The following is a 22,581-nucleotide window of genomic DNA, read 5'->3' as shown; positions in this document are numbered from 1 at the left end:
ACCTAGGCACTGATTATATATGGCTGGTGGATATTCCAAACAAGTCTGGTGTGTGCTCGCACAGGGGCAGGAAAAAGAGAAGAGGCGAGAAGAAAACATGTAAGGGGAAGACGCTATACGCTTTGTTCCCAAAGTTACGTGGCTTTGTTCCCATGGCTGAGATGAAAAGTTGGTTCATCCAATTCCAAAATTCACATTCCTTTTCCTATATCATGTTGTTTCCTGTAGTATGAGATTGACTAAGAAAATCTTGCCTTTAAGTGCATTTTCTGTCTTCGTATTCCCTCTCAATCTGATAAGAAGGAGTCTTTCATATACTAACACCTCAAACAGCAACAATTTTGAAATTATTTTAAAATATTGATGAGGAATTTTTTTTCATTTTTATCAAGTGCACATTCCTGAGGCTACTCTTCTCAAAAATCTCACATTAAAATAGCTAACTATAGCGGTAGTGGTGACCTAGGTCTGGCTCTGCAAATCCCCTAACTCTGTAACCTAGTCACCCTGTGTGTAAAGGGCGGATTGGAAGCGAGTGTATCCTAAAGCCCTTCCCTCTGGAAGTCTCTGTAAAATAAAATTAAAACGCTACCTCCTTCCACTTTTTCTTGTTAACTCAGAAGTCTAGTAGTACTACAGATTCTCATTATCCCAAAATATTGCCTGTGTTTCTCCATTAAAATCGAGGTGAAACAAAAACGACATTTAGCAATTTATAGGAGTTAGCATTATATTATCTGGTGATTATGTTATTCCTTCCCCTCTTTTTTGCAAGTGCCATGTGCACAGTAATTTTCCTTGTCATGATTCTATGCCTTCTTCCCAGCGCATTTTGCCAAAGAAACATCGGACATAAATGAACATTCACAGGTATCCTAGCAACAGGATGTGATTAATAATACCTCTCAGAGCAGGGCAGATAAAATGCCTGAAAGTGAACGCAAACTCAGAATTGGCTACTGAGAAATTGGTAGTGCAGTGAGGCGAGCTTGTTAAGATTTCAGGACAGATTTTATTGTACCAGGATGGAAACAGGCAGAAGAGAGAACATATTTGAGAGGGGAGATGCTATCTAAGCATGAAAACATAGTACACATGTGTGTAAATATATACACACATATATGTATACATAGTGTACACACACATACATGTATAATTTCCTTTTCCTTGGAATTGATATGAGCTGCTGAGTTGGAGCATCAGCTCTGATGATATGAGAAGATGCTATATGCTTTGTTCCCAAAGTTACATAGCTTTGTTCCCACGGCTGAGATGAAAAGTCGGTTCATCCAACTCCAAAATTGTGCTTAAGGGGTGGCAGCAGGAGGTAGGTTCTGGCCAAATCACCCGGAGTTGTATCAAGGAATGTAGATTTTAATATTTAAGAGAGATTGGATTGCAAGGACATAACTAAGAAAATGCCACGAAAGCTATGTTAACTAGTGTGATGAAAATGTGTCAAACGGTCTATGAACCAAGTGTATGGTGCCCCATGATCATACTAATGTACACAGCTATGATTTCATAAATAAATAAATAAATAAAAAAGAAAAACCAATGAAACCAGTTAGGAGTTTATAGAAACACAAACACCCCTGCTCATTATCATCCAACTGCCCGCAGTTTTAAGAGATTAGAGACAATCCCTGTGATTAGGAGATGACTTTTATACTGAAGTTCTAAAATGTATTATAAATTGATACATATTTGATGTTTCTCCACGGGACAATACCAACAACCTAAAGTCTAAAATAGCTGTTAAAAATATCAGGTTTACACAAATAATATTCATGCCATGGGAACTTTAGTGTTCAATTAAATACATTTTTGTCTATAAGAAAAAAGAATTTTTACCCTGCAAATTCAGTTTTTATGAGATCGTAGTCCATTTTTATTCTTCCCCAGTGGAGGGCCGCATCCTGGTTTAAACAGCAATGAGATGCAAGCCATACATTAATGTTTTGTTTTTGAACTAGAATCTGTGATAAAATAAAGCATAACTAGGGCAGAATGTGTGTTCATTATTCTGAAAGCCTCTTTATTATTTTATCACCCACTTTGCCAATACAATAGTTTTCTAGGTTGTCATTTGTAATCTACATACCTGCTAAAAGCTCTGTTGTTGGTTGTGTTTTCACTAAATCTTAGCAGTACTAAAATTTACTTCGTGTTCTCTGGTATTTTAGGATGAGTTGGAGCATTTGTGTTCAAGGCAAAGTCCTAGGCATCAGGAGACTGAAAGGGCTCAGCAGTTAAGGAGGCCACAATCCAGTTGGGGAAACAGGCCCACAGTGAATTATGAGCCCAGCATGAGTTAGTGCTAAGACAAAGGCCTAAACTAACGGCTTCAGGAGCACAGAAGACGGGTGTTTAATTCTGCAGGACATGTGGAATTTGGGGAGCTGGCCCAAATGAAAAGAATTCACAGAAGGATTGGCATCCAGCTGAGCTCTAAAGGATGAACAGGGTTTTGACATTCAAGAAACACGTGGCAGGATGTTCTAGGCAACAGAATCCATATCCATGGGGAGTTGGGGTGAGGAGTGTCATTCCAGGAGCACTGGGTAAGGATTCTCTGTGGTGCTTCAGGGGTGGCAGCAGGAGGTAGGTTGTGGCCAAATCATCCAAAGTTGTATCAAGGAATGCAGATTTTAATATTTAAGAGAGATTGGATTGCAAGGACAGAAAAACCAATGAAACCAATTAGGAGTTTATAGAAAATAAATAATCCCAGGGTGGGTAGCTGTGAGATCTGAAAGGCCATCTAGAGAGAGAAAGTGAAAGGCTGAGGGATGGATGAGACGCAGAGACTGTGTGAAGGGGAGAAGCCACTGCTTCCGAGGTTTCAGATGTTTATTTTGGCGACTGATCAGACAACACCAAGGATGTAGGCTAAGGACCTGCGTTGAAGTGCAGTAGACATTGCAGGTAGAAATTTTCAGTAGGCTTAAAACCTCGGTAGTTTTTTTTTTAATTAAATCATAGCTGTGTACATTAATGTGATCATGGGGCACCATACCCTGGTTTCATAGACCGTTTGACACATTTTCATCACACTGGTTAACATAGCCTTCCTGGAATTTTCTTAGTTATTGTGCTAAGACATTTACATTCCACATTTACTAAGTTTCACATATACCCTTGTAAGATGCACTGCAGGTGTAATCCCACCAATCTCCCTCCCTCTGCTCCCCTCCCTCTCCCCCTTCCCCCTATTCTTAGGTTATAACTGGGTTATAGCTTTCATGTGAAAGCCATAAATTAGTTTCATAGTAGGGCTGAGTACATTGGATACTTTTTCTTCCATTCTTGAGATACTTTACTGAGAAGAATATGTTCCAGCTCCATCCATGTAAACATGAAAGAGATAAAGTCTCCATCTTTCTTTAAGGCTGCATAATATTCCATGGTGTACATATACCACATTTATTAATCCATTCGTGGATTGATGGGCACTTGGGCTTTTTCCATGACTTAGCAATTATGAATAGGGCTGCAATAAATATTCTGGTACAAATATCTTTGTTATGATGTGATTTTTGGTCTTCTGGGTATATGCTTAGTAGAGGAATTATAGGATTGAATGGCAGATCTATTTTTAGATCTCTAAGTGTTCTCCATATCTCTTTCCAAAAGGAATGTATTAATTTGCATTCCTACCAGCAATGTAGAAGTGTTCCCTTTTCTCCACATCCACACCAACATCTCTGGTCTTGGGATTTTGTAAGATATAGGCTAATCTTACTGGAGTTAGATGATATCTCAAAGTAGTTTTGATTTGCATTTCTCTGATGATTAAAAATGATGAGCATTTTTCATATGTCTGTAGGCTGCGTGCCTGTCTTCTTCAGAGAATTTTCTCTTCAAGTCCCTTGCCCAGCCTGCGATGGGATCACTTGTTCTTTTCTTGCTTATATGTTTCAGTTCTCTGTGTATTCTGGTTATTAAACCTTTGTCAGAGACATAACCTGCAAATATATTCTCCCATTCTGAGGGCTGTTTGCTTGCTTTACTTACTATGTTCTTGGCTGTGCAGAAGCTTTTTAGTTTGATCAGGTGCCAATAGTGTATTTTTGAAGCTGCTTCAATTGCCCGGGGGGTCTTCCTCCTAAAATACTCGCCCAGACCAATTTCTTCAAGGGTTTTCCCTGCACTCTCTTCTAGTATTTTTATAGTTTCGTGTCTTAAGTTTAAATCTTTAATCCAGTCAGAGTCTATCTTAGTTAATGGTGAAAGGTGTGGGTCCAGTTTCAGTCTTCTGCAAGTTACCAGCCAGTTCACCCAGCACCATTTGTTAAATAGGGAATCTTTTTCCCACTGGATGTTTTTAATTGGCTTGTTAAAGATCAAATAACGGTAAATAGCTGGATTCATCTCTTGGTTCTCTATTCTGTTCCAGACATCTACTTCTCTGTTTTTGTGCCAGTACCATGCTGTTTTGATCACTATCGATTTGTAGTATAGTCTGAGGTCTGGTAGTGTGATTCCTTCTGCTTTGTTTTTATTTCTGAATAATGTCTTGGAAAACCTCGGTAGATTTTGGAGCCAGAGATGTAGTCTCAGAATCATCTCTTTTTATGAATGCAAACATTTGAGAAAATGAGAAGATTCTTCATACAGAGCCAGATAAAGAGAATAAAAAAAAAAAAATCCCAGGGTCATCACCATTTAAGCAGTGCAATCTCTATGCCTCTTGATCAACAAAATATTGTTTGACTTATCTAATTTTCGTTTTTCTAATTTGAAGTTTAGTGTATAGTGTGACGAAGAATAGAAATACTAGTGGATTCCTATAGCGGAAATAATTTATGATAAAACTTACAGATAATATTTATGTAGCCCTCAACAGTTCACAGAGTCTTTTCCTATAACACAGGGGCTGAGAGTTTTTTGAGATCTTAGTGGAAAAACATTAACACCCATGCCTTCCAGCATCCTTTCTGAAACATTGGACCCCAATATTTCATGGGAATTAAATCTATTTCTTGTTACCTTGCCACATAAAATTTTTTAATCCTCATAGCACTCCAGAGAAGTAGGTTCTAATTCTCACTTTACAGATGATAAACTCAGAGAGACATGGATTTTCCTGCAATTGCTATTACTGTAGATGTATTATACTGAGTAAGTAATAAATTACCACCAACTTTTATAATACGTATAACAATTTTCCCAGAATTTAGCAGCTTCAAACAATAGACTTTTATCATCTCACATGGTTTCTGTGGGGGACTCTGAAGTAGCTCGCTGAATGGTTCTGGGTCTGGGTCTCCTATGAATTATAGTCAAGATGATGGCCAGAGTCAAAATCATCTGAAGGCTTGATTGGGGCTGGTGAATGACTTGCTCTTATTCCTGGAAGTTGATACTGGCTGTTGGCAGGAGACTTTGTTCTTCTTCATCAGCTATTGAAAGGAGCCTCACTTTCATGCTACGTGATCTTTCCACAGAGGGCTGCTTGAGCGTGCTCATGATGTATTATCTGATTTCCCCAGAGGGAGTGCTCCAAAAGAAATCAAGATGGAAACCAAACTTTTTTAAGGCTCACCCTCAGGAGTCACACTCCATCATTTCTGCATAATTCTACTGGCTGCACAAATCTGTCTAACTTGGAGGGGAGGAGACTGTACAAAGACAGGAATAGCAGGAGAAGGGACAATGAAGATCATAGGGAACACTGTTTTTACTACATCATGTTATTTATGTCAAATACTTTCAACTTTCAGATTGTATGACTCATTCTAAAATGAGCTAAAGACTCTCCAAAGGGAAATTTTTCTTTAAACATTTTATAACTCAAGCCTTGAATACCATTTTTTAAAATCCGTGAAAATATTTGAGCCTCTACTATTTATGGATATATAATCAAATAGTAAACAGTGGCTCGCCTAATAGAAAACTTAAATGAGAAGGTACTCTACCATACTTGGTAATGAATGAGCCCTTTAAATGGACTATTCATGTCATTTGTCTGCTTGAATCATTGAACTAAAACATGTCAAACAAATCCTCTGGAAATCACCCAAATGCATATAGAATGTGCCATTAATCAAGGAGCTAGTTAAAGGAATTTTACATGTTTGGCAATTTCTTGGGAAAGATGGTACCTTTTCCACCTTATATTTTAGATGTTAAGAGACACGAAGGGCTGATAGAAAACCTTGGGTAAAGTTGACACGTAGCATCTATGTGCTGCCTCACTGCTTAGTAAACTCCTGCAGCTGAGAAATGTTGTTAGATGGGAAGACAAGGGCTGTAAAGGATGGCTGCCTGTCCTTAAGTGTTGTCCCATCTCACTCATCTGGAGGCTGCCAGATTTGATGAACGAGAAGCTGTGTCCTCAGCTCATCATCCTGGTCGCCCACTTGCTCTCCAGGCCTTCAGAGTCTCTCCTGTGTTCCCTGACTGGTCTCCACTGAAACTGTGCTCTCACATGGTAGCAACAACCGTGTGAACTCAGCACAGCAACATGTGCAATGGGAAACATCCATACTTCTCAGATTTTATCTACAGTACACAGTTCTGTGCTCTGTTGAGCTCCATGGGTTTCAGTTTCTTCCACCTTTTCATGGGACTACATCACAAACAACAGCCACAGTTGTGTTTTCTTGGTTATTATCCTCAGCCCACCCCCTGTGCCATCTGCCCGTATGCCCCATTCACACTCTCAGCTTCAGTAATTTCTTGCATCTGTAATTTCAACTGTGACCTGTTGCAGGCTCCAGGTTCTAAGCACATTTCAAATTCCCTAAGTCTAATACTGAACTCAGCATTCCTGGTCCTGTAACCTTTTCCCATTTCCCCAAATTGCATCACACTCACAAAGTCACCCAGGTACCATCCAAATCGACCTCTCCTCCTGCCTTGTAACTCCTACCTTGTAAACTCCTGAGCCCTGTTATTTCCACCTCCCGAGTCTCTGGCATCTACTGCTCCCTTCCCCTCCATCCTCATGTCCACGACCTGGTCTATCCTTTCTTTACCTCATGCCTAACCTCTAGGATGCTCCTCTTCCTATACACTGCCATTGGTGGTCAAGTTCATCAAGCAAACACTAAACGTGACTCTTGCTCAAATACCCTGTCCACCCAGCCCATACCATTTCCTTTGCCTGTGGCCAGTCCTTTCCCTATTTCAGATTTCTCAAATCCCATTTATATCTCAAGGTCTAAATCAAATACCACTTTCTCCATAACCTCACGAGGACCCATCCTTTCTTGAAATAACTGCTTCATCCTCTCATATCTTTAGACACCCTGCCCCCCCTTTTTTTTTTAAATTAAATCATAGCTGTGTGCATCAATATGATCATGTGGCACCATACACTTGTTTCATGGAATATTTGACACCTTTTCATCTCATTAGTTGACATAGCCCTTCTGGCATTTTCCTAGTTACTTTGCCAAGACATTTACATTCCACATTTGCCAAGGCTCACATGTACCCTTGTAAGATGCACCACAGGTGTGATCCTTTCAATCCCCCTCCCTCTATCCACCTCCCCCCTCCCTCCCCACGTTTTCCCCCTTCCCCCTGTTCTTAGGTTGTAACTTGGTTATAGCTTTCATGTGAAGGTCCTAAGTTAGTTTCATAGTAAGGGTGAATACATTGGATATTTTTTCTTCCATTCTTGAGACACTTTACTGAGAAGAATATGTTCCAGCTCCATCCATGTAAACATGAAGGAAGTAAAGTCTCCATCTTTCTTCAAGGCTTCATAGTATTCCATGGTGCACATATACCACAATTTGTTAATCCATTCGTGGATCGATGGGCACTTGGGTTTCTTCCATGACTTAGCAATTATGAATAGGGCTGCAATAAAGATTCTGGTACAAATATCTTTGTTATGATGTGGTTTTTGGTCTTCTGGATATATGCCCAGCAGAGGGATTACAGGATTGAATGGCAGATCTATTTTTAGATCTCTAAGTGTTCTCCATATATCTTTCCAAAAGGAATGTATTAGTTTGCATTCCCACCAGCAGTGCAAAAGTGTTCCCTTTTCTCCACATCCACGCCAACATCTCTGGTCTTGGGATTTTTTGATTTAGGCTAGTCTCACTGGAGTCAGATGATATCTCAAAGTAGTTTTGATTTGCATTTCTCTGATGATTAAAGATGATGAGCACTTTTTCATATGTCTGAAGGCTGCTCGCCTGTCTTCTTCAGAGAAGTTTCTTTTCAATTCTCTTGCCCAGCCTGTGATGGTATCCCTTGTTTTTTTCTTGCTAGTGCGTTTGAGTTCTCTGTGGATTCTGGTTATTAAACCTTTGTCGGAGACATAACCAGCAAATATCTTCTCCCATTCTGTGGGCTGTTTGCTTGCTTTACTTACTGTGTTCTTGGCTGTGCAGAAGCTTTTTAGTTTGATCAAGTCCCAAAAGTGTATTTTTGAAGCTGCTTCAATCGCCCGGGGGGTCCTTCTCATAAAAAACTCACCCAACCCAATTTCTTCAAGGGTTTTCCCTGCACTCTCTTCTAGTATTTTTATAGTTTCATGTCTTAAGTTTAGGCCTTTAATCCAGTAAGAGTCTATCTTGGTTAGTGGTGAAAGGCGTGGATCCAGTTTCAGTCTTCTACAGGTTGCCAGCCAGTTCACCCAGCACCATTTGTTGAATAGGGAATCTTTTCCCCACTGGATGTTTTTAATTGGCTTATCAAAGATTAAATAACAGTAAGTAGCTGGGTTCACCTTTTGGTTCTCTATTCTGTTCCAAACATCTACTTCTCTGTTTTTGTGCCAATACCATGCTGTTTTGATCACTATCGATTTGTAGTATAGTCTGAGGTCTGGTAGCGTAATTCCTCCTGCTTTGTTTTTATTTTTGAGTAATGTCTTGGCTATTCGAGGTTTTTTCTGATTCCATATAAAATGAAGTATTGTTTTTTCAAGATCTTTAAAGTATGACAGTGGAACTTTAATAGGGATTGCCTTGAAGGTATATATTTCTTTGGGTAGTATGGACATTTTAACAATGTTGATTCTTCCCAGCCATGAGCATGGTATGTTTTTCCATTTATTAACATTCTCGGCTATCTCTTTTCTTAGAGTTTCATAGTTCTCTTTATATAGATCTTTCACATCCTTTGTTAGATAAACTCCCAATTATTTCATCTTCTTTGGCATGAATGTGAATGGCATAGAGTCCTTAATTGTTTTTTCAACTTAACTATTGTTGGTATATATAAAGGCTACTGATTTATGAATGTTGATTTTGTAACCTGAGACGTTGCTGTATTCCTTGATCACTTCTAGGAGTTTTGTAGTAGAGTCCCTAGTGTTTTCCAGATATACAATCATATCATCTGCGAAGAGTGAAAGTTTGAACTCTTCTGACCCTATGTTAATGCCCTTGATCGCCTTTTCTTCCCTAATTGCGGTGGCTAAAACTTCCATTACAATGTTAAAAAGCAATGGAGACAATGGGCAACCTTGTCTGGTTCCTGATCTAAGTGGAAATGATTCCAGTTCAACTCCGTTCAATATGATATTGGCTGTCGGTTTGCTGTATATGGCCTCTATCAGTTTAAGAAATGTCCCTTCTATACCAATTTTCTTAAGTGTTCTGATCATGAAGGGATGTTGGATGTTATCAAAAGCTTTTTCTGCATCGATTGAGAGGATCATACGATCTTTGTTTTTTACTTTGTTTATGTTCTGAATTACATTTATAGATTTACGTATATTGAACCAGCCTTGAGACCCTGGGATAAAGCCAACTTGATCATGATGTATGATTTGTTTGATATGTTGCTGGATTCTGTTTGTTAGGATCTTGTTGAATATTTTTGCGTCTATATTCATTAGTGATATTGGTCTATAATTTTGTTTTTTTGTTGGGTCATTTCCTGGTTTGGGGATCAGGGTGATGTTTGCTTCATAGAACGTGTTGGGTAGTCTTCCTTCTTTTTCTACATTTTGGAACAGTTTGAGTAATATAGGTACTAATTCCTCTTTAAAGGTTTGGTAGAATTCTGATGTGAAACCATCTGGTCCCGGACTTTTATTTTTGGGGAGGTTTTGTATGGTTGATGTTATTTCCGAACTTGAAATGGGCCTGTTCAACATTTCCACTTGATTCTGGTTAAGTCTTGGAAGGTGACGAGCTTCCAAGTATCTGTCCATTTCCTTCAGATTTTCATATTTCTGAGAGTAAAGTTTCTTGTAATATTCATTAAGGATTTTTTGGATTTCGGAGGAGTCTGTTGTTATTTCGTCTTTGTCATTTCTGATTGATGAGATTGGAGATTTTACTCTTTTTTTTCCTGATTAGGTTGGCCAACGGTTTATCTATTTTATTGACCTTTTCAAAAAACTAGCTTTTTGATTTATTGATCTGTTGTATTGTTCTTTTGTTTTCAATTTCATTTAGTTCTGCTCTGATTTTGGTTATTTCTTTTCTTCTATTGGGTTTGGGGTTGGAGTGCTCTTCCTTTTCCAGTTGCTTGAGATGTCCCATTAAGTTGCTAACTTCCTCTCTTTCCATTCTTCTGAGGAAGGCTTGCAGCGCTATAAATTTCCCTCTTAGAACTGCCTTTGCGGTGTCCCAGAGGTTCTTATAGTTCATGTCTTCATTGTCGTTTTGTTCCAAAAATTTGGCAATTTCCTTCTTGATCTCATCTCTGACCCAGCTATCGTTCAGCATGAGGTTATTTAACTTCCGTGTTTTTGTATGAGTATGTAGATTCCTGTTGTTACTCAGCTCAAGTTTTATTCCATGATGGTCCAGGAAGATGCATGGAATAACTTCTATTCCTTTAAATTTACTGAGGTTAGATTTGTGACCTAAGATGTGATCGATTTTGGAGTAAGTTCCGTGAGCTGATGAGAAGTATGTGTATTCAGTTTTGTTAGGATGAAATGTTCTGTAAATGTCTGCTAAATCTAAATGCTGGATGGTTAGATTTAAATCTAAAATTTCTTTACTCAGCTTTTTGTTGGAGGATCGATCCCACACTGCCAAAGGAGTGTTAAAATCTCCGACTATTATGGAGCTGGAGGAAATCAAGTTGCTCATGTCTGTTAGAGTTTCTCTTATGAATTGAGGTGCATTCTGATTGGGTGCATAGATATTAATAATTGAGATCTCATCATATTGAGTATTACCCTTAACAAATATGAAGTGACCATTCTTGTCCTTCCTTACTTTTGTTGGTTTAAAGCCTATTGTGTCTGCAAATAAAATTGCAACACCTGCTTTTTTCTGGTTACCATTTGCCTGAAATATGGATGACCATCCTTTCACCCTGAGTCTGTATTTGTCTTTTAAGTTAAGATGTGACTCTTGTAAGCAACAGATATCTGGTCTGAGTTTTTGTATCCAGTCAGCTAACCTATGTCTCTTTAGAGGACAGTTTAAGCCATTCACATTAATGGAGAGATTATTGATAAGTTTGGTGAAATTTTGGGTATCGAGTTTTTCAAAAGTCCAGTGGACAATTTTAATCTTTTCGCCATTGTAGAAGTTGGAGTTTGATCAGGAGTTTCTGAGTGAGTTTACGTTTGTAGTAGAGGATTGGGTTGGTCATTACGGAGGATAGGTCTGAGAATATCCTGAAGAGCTGGTTTGGTTGTGGCAAATTTCTTCAAAATTTGAATGTCGTTAAAGTATTTAATTTCTCCATCATAGATGAAACTCAGTTCAGCTGGGTACAAGATCCGGGGTTGAAAGTTATTTTGCTTTAGGAGATTAAAAGTCGATGACCACCCTCTTCTGGCTTGAAAAGTTTCAGCAGAGAGATCTGCAGTCATTCTAATGTTCTTACCTTTGTAGGTAATGGCTTTCTTTCGCCTAATAATCTTGAGAATTTTCTCCTTCATGTTGACTTTAGTGAAGCTAATTATGATATGTCTGGGGGATGACTTATTGGGGTTGAATCGTGCTGGAGTTCTGAAACTGTCTGCTATCTGAATTTCAGAATCTCTCGGCATGTCTGGAAAATTCCCTTTCATAATTTCATGCAGGAGGGCCTCTGTGCCCTTCGAGGCCACTTCATCGTTTTCCGGAACTCCTATTATTCATATATTTGCCTTCTTCAAATTATCCCAGAGCTCTCTAAGAGAAAGATCCATTTTTGCTCTCCATTTCTCTTCCTCTTTGAGAGTTTGGGAGCGTTCAAAGGCTTTATCTTCGATGTCAGAAATCCTTTCTTTTGCTTGGTCCATTCTGTTGCTGAGGGATTCTACTGTATTTTTCATATCTTTAAGGGCTGCAAATTCTTGCTTCAGTGTGTCTAAGTCTTTGGTGGTTTTGTCTTTAAATTTGTTAAATTCTTGAGACAACTTTTGAATTTCTCCTTGGATTCCTAATTCCATTTTATCAATCTTGTATGCAATCCAGATTCTGAATTCGATTTCTGACATGTCTGCCAGTTGTTTATGAATGGGATCTTCAATTACATCCGCCATTTCTTTCCTTGGTGGGGTTGATCTATTCTGGTTATTCATGTTACCGGAGTTTTTCCGCTGATTTTGCCCCATGGTTGTTTTACTCCCTTTGATTTTTCCCCTAGGGTTTTGTTGAGGGCCCGTTCAGTGTTGTAGCCTGAGAGACTGGGGCCCTGTCTGGTGTGGTGGGGCTGAGTGGTTCTGACTTATTGTCAGCTGGCTTCTGTTTGACCTCAATGAAGCACTTACTCTGGGTTGAAGTCTCAGTTCTCTGAGTCGGCCCTACCCTGGATGTTTCCGGGGTCTGTGAATCACCTCAGGCAAATCCTATACTCAGGGGTGGCCTCCTCTGGTTGCCCAGGGAGGCAGGGGGTATGGCTTCAGCCACCTCAGGGAACTGCCGCTCTGACGTGGGTCTCCCCCAGCCTCACTCCTGTGTCCCAGAGTCAGGACCAACCAGCCGCAGTTCGGGCACTGTCCACACCCCGACAATTCCCTCAAGAATCTGGACCCCCAGGGGACAGGCCTCCAGATCCCAGAGTGTGGGTGGGGTGGGGTGCTGGGAGCTCAGAGCCACCAGCAGCAAGCTCACTCCTTTCCTCCCAATCTTTGGCTCCACCGCACTGCCACATCCCAAGCCTCCAGGCTTCAGAGTGGGGGTGGGGTGGGGGGAGCAGCTGGAGCCCAGAACCGCCAGGCAGCGAACAGACTCAGCTCCACCCAGTTCCCTGCCCGGCCACATGGCAGGTGCTCAGGTCTCCAGAGCACAGAGCGAGGGCGGGGAGAGCACCAGGAGCCCAGAGCCAGCAGGGGCTCTCTGCCACAGGGAGCCCAGTCAGCAGTGAGCAAATTCAGTTCCTCCCAGACTCTCGCCTGGTTGTACCCCTGCAGCTCAAGCCTTCAGGCTTCAGAGTGGGGGCAGGGTGGAAGGAGCAGCTGGAGCCCAGAACCGCCAGGCAGCGAACAGACTCAGCTCCACTTAGTTCCCTGCCCGGCCACACGGCAGGCGCTCAGGTCTCTGGACCACAGAGCGAGGGCAGGGCGAGTGCCGTGAGCCCAGAGCCAGCAAGGGCTCAGAGCTGCAGGGAGCCCAGTCGGTAGCGAGCAAATTCAGTTTCTCCCAGTCTCTCACCCAGTTGTACCGCTGCAGCTCAGGCCTTCAGGCTTCAGAGTGGGTGCAGGGTGGAGGGAGTGGCTGGAGCCCAGAACTGCAGAGGCGCTCAGGTCTCCGGACCACAGAGCAAGGGCAGGGTGGAGCGCCGGGAGCCCAGAGCCAGCAAGAGTTCAGAGCTGCAGGAAGCCCAGTTGGCAGCGAGCAAATTCAGTTTCTTCCAGTCTCTTGCCCAGTTGTACCGCAGCAGCTCAAGCCTTCAGGCTTCAGGGTACCCTGCCCCTTTTGAAGGATGTCTCATTTCAGGTTATATTGTCCGTTCTTCCCTTCTCAAGTAGTTTATAAGACATCCTGGTCTTAATGTTTAGCTGTTTTCCCTGTAAGACTGTCTGTAGGGATTTGCACTTTGTAGGCATATTTTGCCTACAAAGGCAAGAAGCAACACTACATCAGATTTAATGCATATTTATTTATTTATTGACTTGCCCAGATGGGTTTTAGAGCATTTTGGACCGTGCCCAGTCATCTCCAGAAGCATAGACATGGCTGGAATAGCGATTGTGTTTGGAAATTATTGTTAACTGGCCTTTCATCTTGTTTACATCATATTCTCATGGCCCGACGCTGTGGCTTCTCTCATTTCAGGGGGAGTGGAGAAGAGAAGAGAACAAAAAGCAACTTCAGGTAAGATTTTACGTACTTGTTGCTGGCTTTATTTCCTGCTTGTATTTTCACCTTTAAAACAATCTACCTCTAATATATTAGTTAAAAATTCACTTCTAAAATAATAGTTTGTGGTCCTTGAATTGATATTAAATTGATTACAATAAAATTCATACATTTACCTTTTTCATTTTCACATCACTCAATTATGCCCTTTTCACTCTGGCCTTCTATTCAAAAGAAAATGAGATGGAATGTGTTTAATTGTTTTCCTGATTATCTATGAAAAGGTATTATTATACCAATCTTTAAATACAGACATTGTAATAGTTGACAACCAGTTTATTTCTCCAAATGCCCATGAATCTCAATTGTGTTTCTTAAAAGCATTTATGTAATTGATATTTTTCAGGGCAGTATTAACTACCTGAGAAGAATCTTTACATTTTGAAGAAATTATAAGAATGTTTGGCAAAGCACCACCTAGTAGGGGGCAATAGTCGCTAATGAATATAAAAATCAGTTTTTATCTTTACATATTTTCACTATTTAGCTTTTGACTTAGAGTTGTAAGGTATGATACATTTTCATTTACCAAGTAAATCTTTGCATAGGGCCAGTCTTCCAGCTTACAATACCCAGAAATTGCCAGTAATCTCAGAGAATTCTAATTTGGTGTATATCCCTATTCTCATCGCCTTTCCTAAGTCCCCACCAACCCTCTTTCCCCATGATAGATGAGAGCTGCCACTGTAAAGGTGACCACTCCATCACTCCCAAGCTTCAATCAGCTTCAATTTTTTTTTGTCTTGTATTAAGGCGTTCTGTATGTTTCCAAATAGTCAAGACGGTGGTCAAGAGAACACAAAAATCTATGTAAATCTAAAACTGTATAAATAGCATAACGTCCTTTCTCGGTCCTAAGCTTAGCATTCATCTCAGACAGGTGGGCAGCTGTTAAGTTTTATTACTTGCATTCTTTGTGGATCTTTTAAAGTCTAATTATGAACACACACACACACGTGAAGGGAAGAAAGCGTCTAGTCTGCTCAGAGACGTGATTTCCTCTGTTAACTGCTCCTTGAGGGAAAATTATTTGCACTGTTTCTAAAGTGCTACTGCTGTGATGTTGTAGGTACTGGCTGGCTTCTTAGTTAAAGAAATGTTACACTTTGGAAGAAAGCACTAAATTGGCCAAAGTGTTAAACCATAGTCTCTTTAAGTTCCTGCCATCTTTGTGACTTCTAAAATTCTGTGTGACTGAGGTGACATCAGAGGTTAGAGACAGAGGCGGAACAAGAACTCAAGTTTGTTCACTCCCTGATTCTGCAGTACTCCGCCCTCCTAACCTCTCTTTTCAAAACAAAGCGCTAGTCACTTTCGCACTGTGTGCAGTTACTTGTGTAATAAAACAGTTTTCACCAATTGGAAAATCTTTTTATGGCAACAGCATCTTTGGCAGGGAACACTGGTCCCTAGGGTTATGAAGAAGCTTCCTTTACTAGTGATGGTAATTTGTCCCACTGGATTCCTACCTTGTCAGTGTCCAATTTCCGTGAGACTGAAATCAAGGGTAACTAATGGAGAGAGCCCAAATTATTGGGGAAAATTGTTGGGTGGGCTTATTATCTCAAAGGATACCAATCATGCCCTTGGGAGATCTGTATTTATAAAAATAACCTGAGTTTTCTTTTTTTTTATTTTCACATATACATGTGTTCATTAGGCTTCTGCTTTTGGCCTTCACAAAATTAAAAGGGCTTAAACTTTAACAACATTAACAATGTTTAAGATAGGTACCAGAAACAAAAACCTCACAAAGAACGAATGAAGACAAATATATTCAGAAAAGAAATCAGACGATTGCTGCAACAAAGTATTAAGCAATAAAAATAATAGTAATGCAAAGAAAGTAACATTCACAACATTCACATTTTCAAGATGGGAACATAACATTTTCCCTTATGGTCAAAAATAATACAATCAGTCTGTGTGTACACATCTTTAGATGAAACATATGTCTGGGATACCAGGAATTATATCACAGCATCCCTGTTCCTGACTTCCTGCCTGGACTTCTTTCTATCCTTTGTTAAGTTTCCTTGGATTCTGTGTCCAGCCTGCTTAATTACTATGACTATATATATATACTCCACACCATAACTTCTACAGCTGGGTCCACCTCCCAGCTGAGGAAGATCAGTGTTATTAGGTCCTGGAACCTTTCAACTTACCCTATCCTATTGCATGAATTGTGGGACATCAAATAATTCAGAAAAAAACAAACATAGAGGTTCTTCCAAAAGTCACCATAAATAGGAAAAATGGGAAACTGTAGCTAACTAAAAATATATCTTTATTTACAAAATATTCCGTACAAAATTTTATGAAGAGGTGGCCAACACATGGAGAATGTTTTGTAAGTAAAATAATTTTGTGAGGAATATTTTGTAAATAAAGGTACAGTTAGCTACAATTTCCCATTTTCCCATGTTTGGCAACTTTATGGATGACTTTTGAGACACCGTCTGGGCAGAAGTAGTCCCCCATTTAAATAGGCATCCACCAACACCCTCATTTTTTGCTTTATTAAAGTCAATTAAGTCTTTGTTTGAAGAATCTTGCACTAAGAGGAATGTTATGTAGAGGTAAGTTTTTATTTCGGATAAAAAATGGCTTCCTAATAAGGAAAACTCTCTAGGACCCGAAAGAATGATTGTCAGTAAAGATGTACAAGGGTGGAACATTCCCTCAAGGAATGTTGGCAAGAGATTTGTGAAGACTTGGGTTACTAAGATGCTTTCTGGTTGTGTGTCTGTGGTTCTACTCACCATTATTATTTAATTGAATTGTCTCTACTATGTGTGTATGGATCAACATAAGAAAAACACTCAAATGGCTCACATTCCATTCTGTAGCTGAGTAAATCAGGTTCCAAAGCTTAAGATAACTTAGTTTGGAATGAATTTCTCTCGGTAGAGCACTTAGCTGATGGGGCCACAACTGTGGAATAAAATTGTCTTGTAGTCCATTAAATGGCTTTTGTTTAGCGTCAGTCCACATTCTGATTGCAACCCTGCCCGTACTTTCATATATATGATGCTATTTTTCATAAGTCAAGAATAACTCACGAGAGAATATGCATAACTTGGTATTATTCATTGCCATTACTGAAAAACCATTCAAAGCATATGCCCTTTGACACTAAGCTTGGAAACCTATGTCATAGTCATATGACATGGACAGGAATATCAAATCTAAATTGGACTATTTGGCTTGATAAAGAATATGAAAAATAACAGTGGTATGATAAATGGACAAAATATCAGGAAGCAAAACCCTGACGTTACAAATTTTCTGTTTGCCCTTGATTTTTCAATGACTCAATCTCTTTGCAAGAAAAATAGGGGAAAAAAATGATACTATATTCAATAATTTTACATAAAAACTCTACTGTTTGAAGTACCTTTATTGTATCAGACAAAAAGGCCTCCTTTGAAGTCATGGAATTGTTGATATTAGAAAGCAACACAGCATAAAATACAAAGAAGAATTCTTGTAAGAAGAATATTTCATGAGTTACTGTTTAGAAACAGCTATGTTAGAAGGCTTACTAAGGTAACCTGTGGAACCACCATCTGTTATATATATACTGTTAAATGTATACTGTTCCAATTTTTCCAAGAAGAATCCTTTCAAATTCAGTTAAACCTTAAGGAAAGAACAGTCCTAGTGGACTAGAAAGTGATAAGTAGAGAGGGTAATAAGTATTTTAAAATGCAGTTGTATACTTTTAATTCACGACATTAGAGTATCCCTAAAATTAGAGATGGTTTGTTCATTTGCACCATTTGCAAAAAGTTACCCACAGAGAACAATGTCATTTTATTTCTCCACTCAAAAAGTGAAATTTAAGAGGGAAGGAGGGAGGGGGGTGGGGCCTTGGTGTGTGCCACACCTTCTGGGGGCAAGACATGATTGCAAGAGACACTTTACCTAACAAATGCAATCAGTGTAACCTGGCTTATTGTACCCTCAATGAATCCCCAACAATAAAAAAAAAAAAAAAAGTGAAATTTATTATTGGAAATTTGGCGAACACAAAACATCTGCTTGGCAAGCTCAGTCCCCTGCCTCTTGTTTTCAACAGGACTTGTTTCTTGGAAGTGTTCTATAACAGCAATAGTACCTCCATTCTAAAGCTTCTAACACACATTGAACATTCAGAAAAAAATAGTTAAATAGGTACTGAATAAAATCTTCCACCTGTATGTGAATAACACATTCACTTTCTTATCTATTATTTATTAAAAACAAATTTTCAAGTACATGCTTATTTAGCATGATTTTCCTCTATACCATCCCTATTTTTGTAGTGCTTTTTGCCACTTGCCTAGACACTATCAAAAAATAATAATAATCATCATCATGAGAAAATCTAATTTGTCTTAGTTTTAATTATTAGTAACCAACATTAAGCATACAAAGTTAGCAATAAAAGACATTATGACAGCTACATTTAAGTAAACTCATTCTTGGAAAGCCCAGCATTTCTGGACTTCAGTATTCTTTGATATTCTACATGTTTAGTTTTCGCTTTGAAGATCATTATTCCAGGTAGAATCCTACTTGAAAACGCTTATCATCCTAACGTTTATAGCTTACAAAAGCTCTTTTTCTTGACGGAGTCTCATTTGACACCAGAGATAGAATATGAGACATTTCTCACTTGAATTTGCATTGAATTTGCTAAATGTTTTCATGATGGGGATCCTGGACTTTGTATTGGAGACACAAAAGGCAAATGAGATTTGGGATACATGTTCACAATTTATTCATTTTCAGCTCAGGAAACAAAGCAAGTACACATGACTATAACCCAGTGTGAGGAGTACCTTTTTGAAAATTATGTATAAAGTAGTGAGGAGTTCAAGGAGGGCTTTTTGGAAGACGTAAGACTTGGGATCATCCTTGAAGAAAGATTTGGAGGAGTAGTTTACCAGGAAGAAAAGAGGGAAAGGGTGGCTGTCCAGAGAGACAAAAGTGGGGAAAAGCATCACCTATCTAGGGAAAGCTCCTTAATGAGATTGGAGCACAGTCATAAATAGACAAGAAGCAGGAGATGTGGCTAGAAAAGTAGGCATGAACCAGAATCGACAAGGGCAGCCTGTGTCCTTCCGTGGGATTCGGACTTTATGCAGTAAGTGCTGAGAACTAATGAAGCACAAGGAATTACAAGAGCCATCTGCATTTTCTAAAAATCCTCCCAGAGCAAGTATGGAATGGAAAGGGAACTGAGAAATTTCATTTTAATTATCTAGGAATAAAAGATGACAGTCTGAGGTGTCTCTACTAAGACAGTAACATTAGACAGGAAGCCAAGGAAATGGAATCCAGATAACATTCACAAGATCAGTTGACCTATTGGGTTAGACATGGGCAGGAAGGGAGGATGACTCCCAGGTTTGCAGCCTAAGAGATGAGTAAGCAGTGCTACCACTGCAGAAAACACAAAAGGAGAGATAAATTCAGTTGGGAAAATAAATTGAGTCCTGTCTATGTTAATTGCATTGTGGCATATGGGATGTGGAGGCGGAATTTGTCAAGAATGTCAAACAAGCAGTAGACACGTGGCGGTATGCCTTGGAACTCCCAGAGAGAGAGATGTCAGGGAAGCAGGTTGACCTTTCAAGTCATCACTACCTGGATAAGAGTTCAAGCCCCAATTATGCATGATCTTGCCCTCCAAAGAGTCATGGTGTGCAAGTATATGAGACAAGGATGAATCTTTGGAAAAGCCGTAACATTAACAAAGAACACAATAAGAGAGACTAAGAGCCTCAGAAAGGTCCATCAGAAGCGTCCTTTGGAATCAGCAGCATTCTGGGTCTCTGACTCCAAGAGAGGATAGTCAGGAGGAGGGGCTGGCCAAACGTGTTCAGTGCTAAAGTGAGATAAGCACAGGAAATGCCCACAGGAATTGAGGTCGGGAAGATACCCACTCATCACCACAGAGAAATTAGTTTTGAGGGGTTTTGCAGGTAGAAACCTGATGACAGTGGGTTGAGTGAAGGCGAGCAGAACACATGCACAGTGGTTCTTTCAAAAAGTGTATGACGAAGGCCAGGAAGTGGCGGGTTCCACCTGTAATCCCAGCACTCTGGGAGGCTGGGGCAGGTGGCTGGCTGGAACTCAGAAGTTCGAGACCAGCCTGAGCAAGAGCAAGACCCTTCCCTACTACAAAATAGAATAAAAACAGGCATAGTGATAGAAACATATAGTTCCAGCTACTTGGGAGGCAGAGGCAAGAGAATTGCTCAAGCCCAAGTGTTTGAGGTTGCTGTGAGCTGTGACAGCACTCTACCAAGGGTGACATAGTGAGACTCTGCCTCAAAAAAAAAAAAAAAAGTATGTGAGCGGAAAAAGAGCAAGGAGAAGTACAAGGAGGGGTGTGTGAAAAGAGAGAGAGGACATGATTATGAAGTCACTAACTCAGGGGATTGATGTTTATCGAGGGCCTGTTATTTTAGGCTCTGTACTCAGTGCCATCTCTTTGACCTTGAAATTGAACTTGTTAGGTTTCTTTATGGTCAACACTTTCAGAATTAGAAAACCGAGATGCCAAGAAGTTAAATAACTGTCTTAGGCACCATCTCTTAATTGATGGAACCTGAAATGGAATTTAGGTGGCGACTTGTAAGAGCCAGCTTGTGCTGTCTGGAGGGAGATCTGGAGAGAACTGTTGTGCCCCTGTTTTCCCTACTCAGCACTTCAGCAAGTCATGAGGGGGCTTAAAATTGGCCATGGTGGGAATACTGACACCATGGGAACTGGCAAAACCAGAAACCAGGGTTTGTTTGATTGTAATCACAGACCAGTGTGCCCCCTTGATTTAGGTCTGTGTGACCACAAAGCCTAGGCATTTCCCACTTGGTCAAGATCACTTAGTTTGCTAACAAATAGCAGAGCTGAGACTGGAATCCAGACCTGGGATCCACATCCGGCCTACCACAGTCACCAGAGCTCTGATGGAAAAAGAAGTAAAATATACTTACCTCAGATCTTGCACCCAAAGGTCCAGGCTGGTATGAACAAAGTCCTGTGTTTCTTTATCCTCTAGTTCTAAGCTACCAATTTTCTGCCTTGGCTTTCCAGGCAATCCATCTACAATGTGTTTGCTTTTTTAAGAAGGTTTCCTGAAGAATTGGCTCTCTGAACTATGTTAATGAATTCTGTTTTTAAAAATAACCAATTTTCTCTGGGTTTATGGTTTCGGAACAATATTTAGTGTTGAGTGAAATAAAGTCTGTTCGATGCATTTTTCCATCCACAAAATGGAAGACTTCCACTTGGGCACTTCATTAAAAGAAATCCTAAAGATTTTATTTTTAAACAAACTTCATTTTCCAGCCAGTTGAATTTATGATAGAGAATGAAGAACAACACACCTGTGCCACATTTTGAAAATACCTTAAATTTCCTTGTGTAACACTGCACTTAAAAGAATGAGATAATGCAAACTAAACAAATCTGAGATGGTAAGTGGCCAATCAAAGAAAAATTGCCATGCTGCACCACGTAGTCAAAGTCCAGATATGAAAATGCCTCCTTGAAATTCCCTCTATGTGTTTAAAGTTTAATTTGGATTGCTACTAGAGTACACATACCAGGATTTATTTGCACACATTTGAGACTTGAAATGTGGTTTTTTTTAGGTGGCAGCAGAGAAATGTTGTATTTAGTTGCATCACAATAAATTTCATCATAAAGTAGTGTGCTTTAAAGTGGTGTGTACGAGGTCTGACAATTAAGTACAAAAAACTCATCCAAGAAAAAGTGCTGCATAACTCACTGCTGATACTGCCACAGTTACCTTCAAAACACTACCGTTGGCAATCTATGCACTGATGCCATTGCCTAGTTCACCCTTCAAAGCAATTTTGGAACTCTTTTTCTGGAATGGTCATCAGAGCTACTGTTGTATGACACATAAAAACATGCAACCACAATAAGGAATGCCACTCAGCAAGACTCCAACACATGACATCATGGCCACAGCTGTGAGACACTGACATACCAAGGTATGAAACCTTCCTGAGTTGTTTGTACAGTGCTGCCAATGTAAACACATAGTGGCAAGTTCACAAACTTAATTGGTAGACCTCCTACAACAACAGCTCTGATGGTCATTTCAAGAAAAGAGTTCCAAAATTGATTTGAAGGGTGGACTAGGCATTGGCATGGGTGCCTAGCTTCCCAAGAGGAGCACTTCAGAGGTAACTATAGAGATATTCAGCAATGAGATATGTAGCACTTTTTTACAATGAGTTTGTGAACTTAGTTATTAGACCTCAAATAACTGTAAAAGAGAAACTTTGATCTATGTTGATTCTTGCATAACACGTATGTGTTTCTT

General features: G+C 39.8%; 1 protein-coding gene across 1 annotated transcript in view; it reads left to right on the top strand.

The window, feature by feature from the left end:
* The window catches only part of CHST9 (carbohydrate sulfotransferase 9), a 294,548-nt gene that overhangs the window by 146,543 nt on the left and 125,424 nt on the right, over positions 1–22,581 (top strand). Inside the window, exon 3 of the mRNA XM_053571741.1 lies at positions 14,148–14,186. Coding sequence (XP_053427716.1) covers positions 14,148–14,186 — 39 coding nt within the window. The remainder of the gene's footprint in view (positions 1–14,147; positions 14,187–22,581) is intronic.

This window comes from Nycticebus coucang, chromosome 19 (genome assembly GCF_027406575.1).
Source record: "Nycticebus coucang isolate mNycCou1 chromosome 19, mNycCou1.pri, whole genome shotgun sequence".
In the NCBI taxonomy this organism is placed as follows: Eukaryota; Metazoa; Chordata; class Mammalia; order Primates; family Lorisidae; genus Nycticebus; species Nycticebus coucang.
This window is presented reverse-complemented; position numbering and strand designations above follow the sequence as displayed.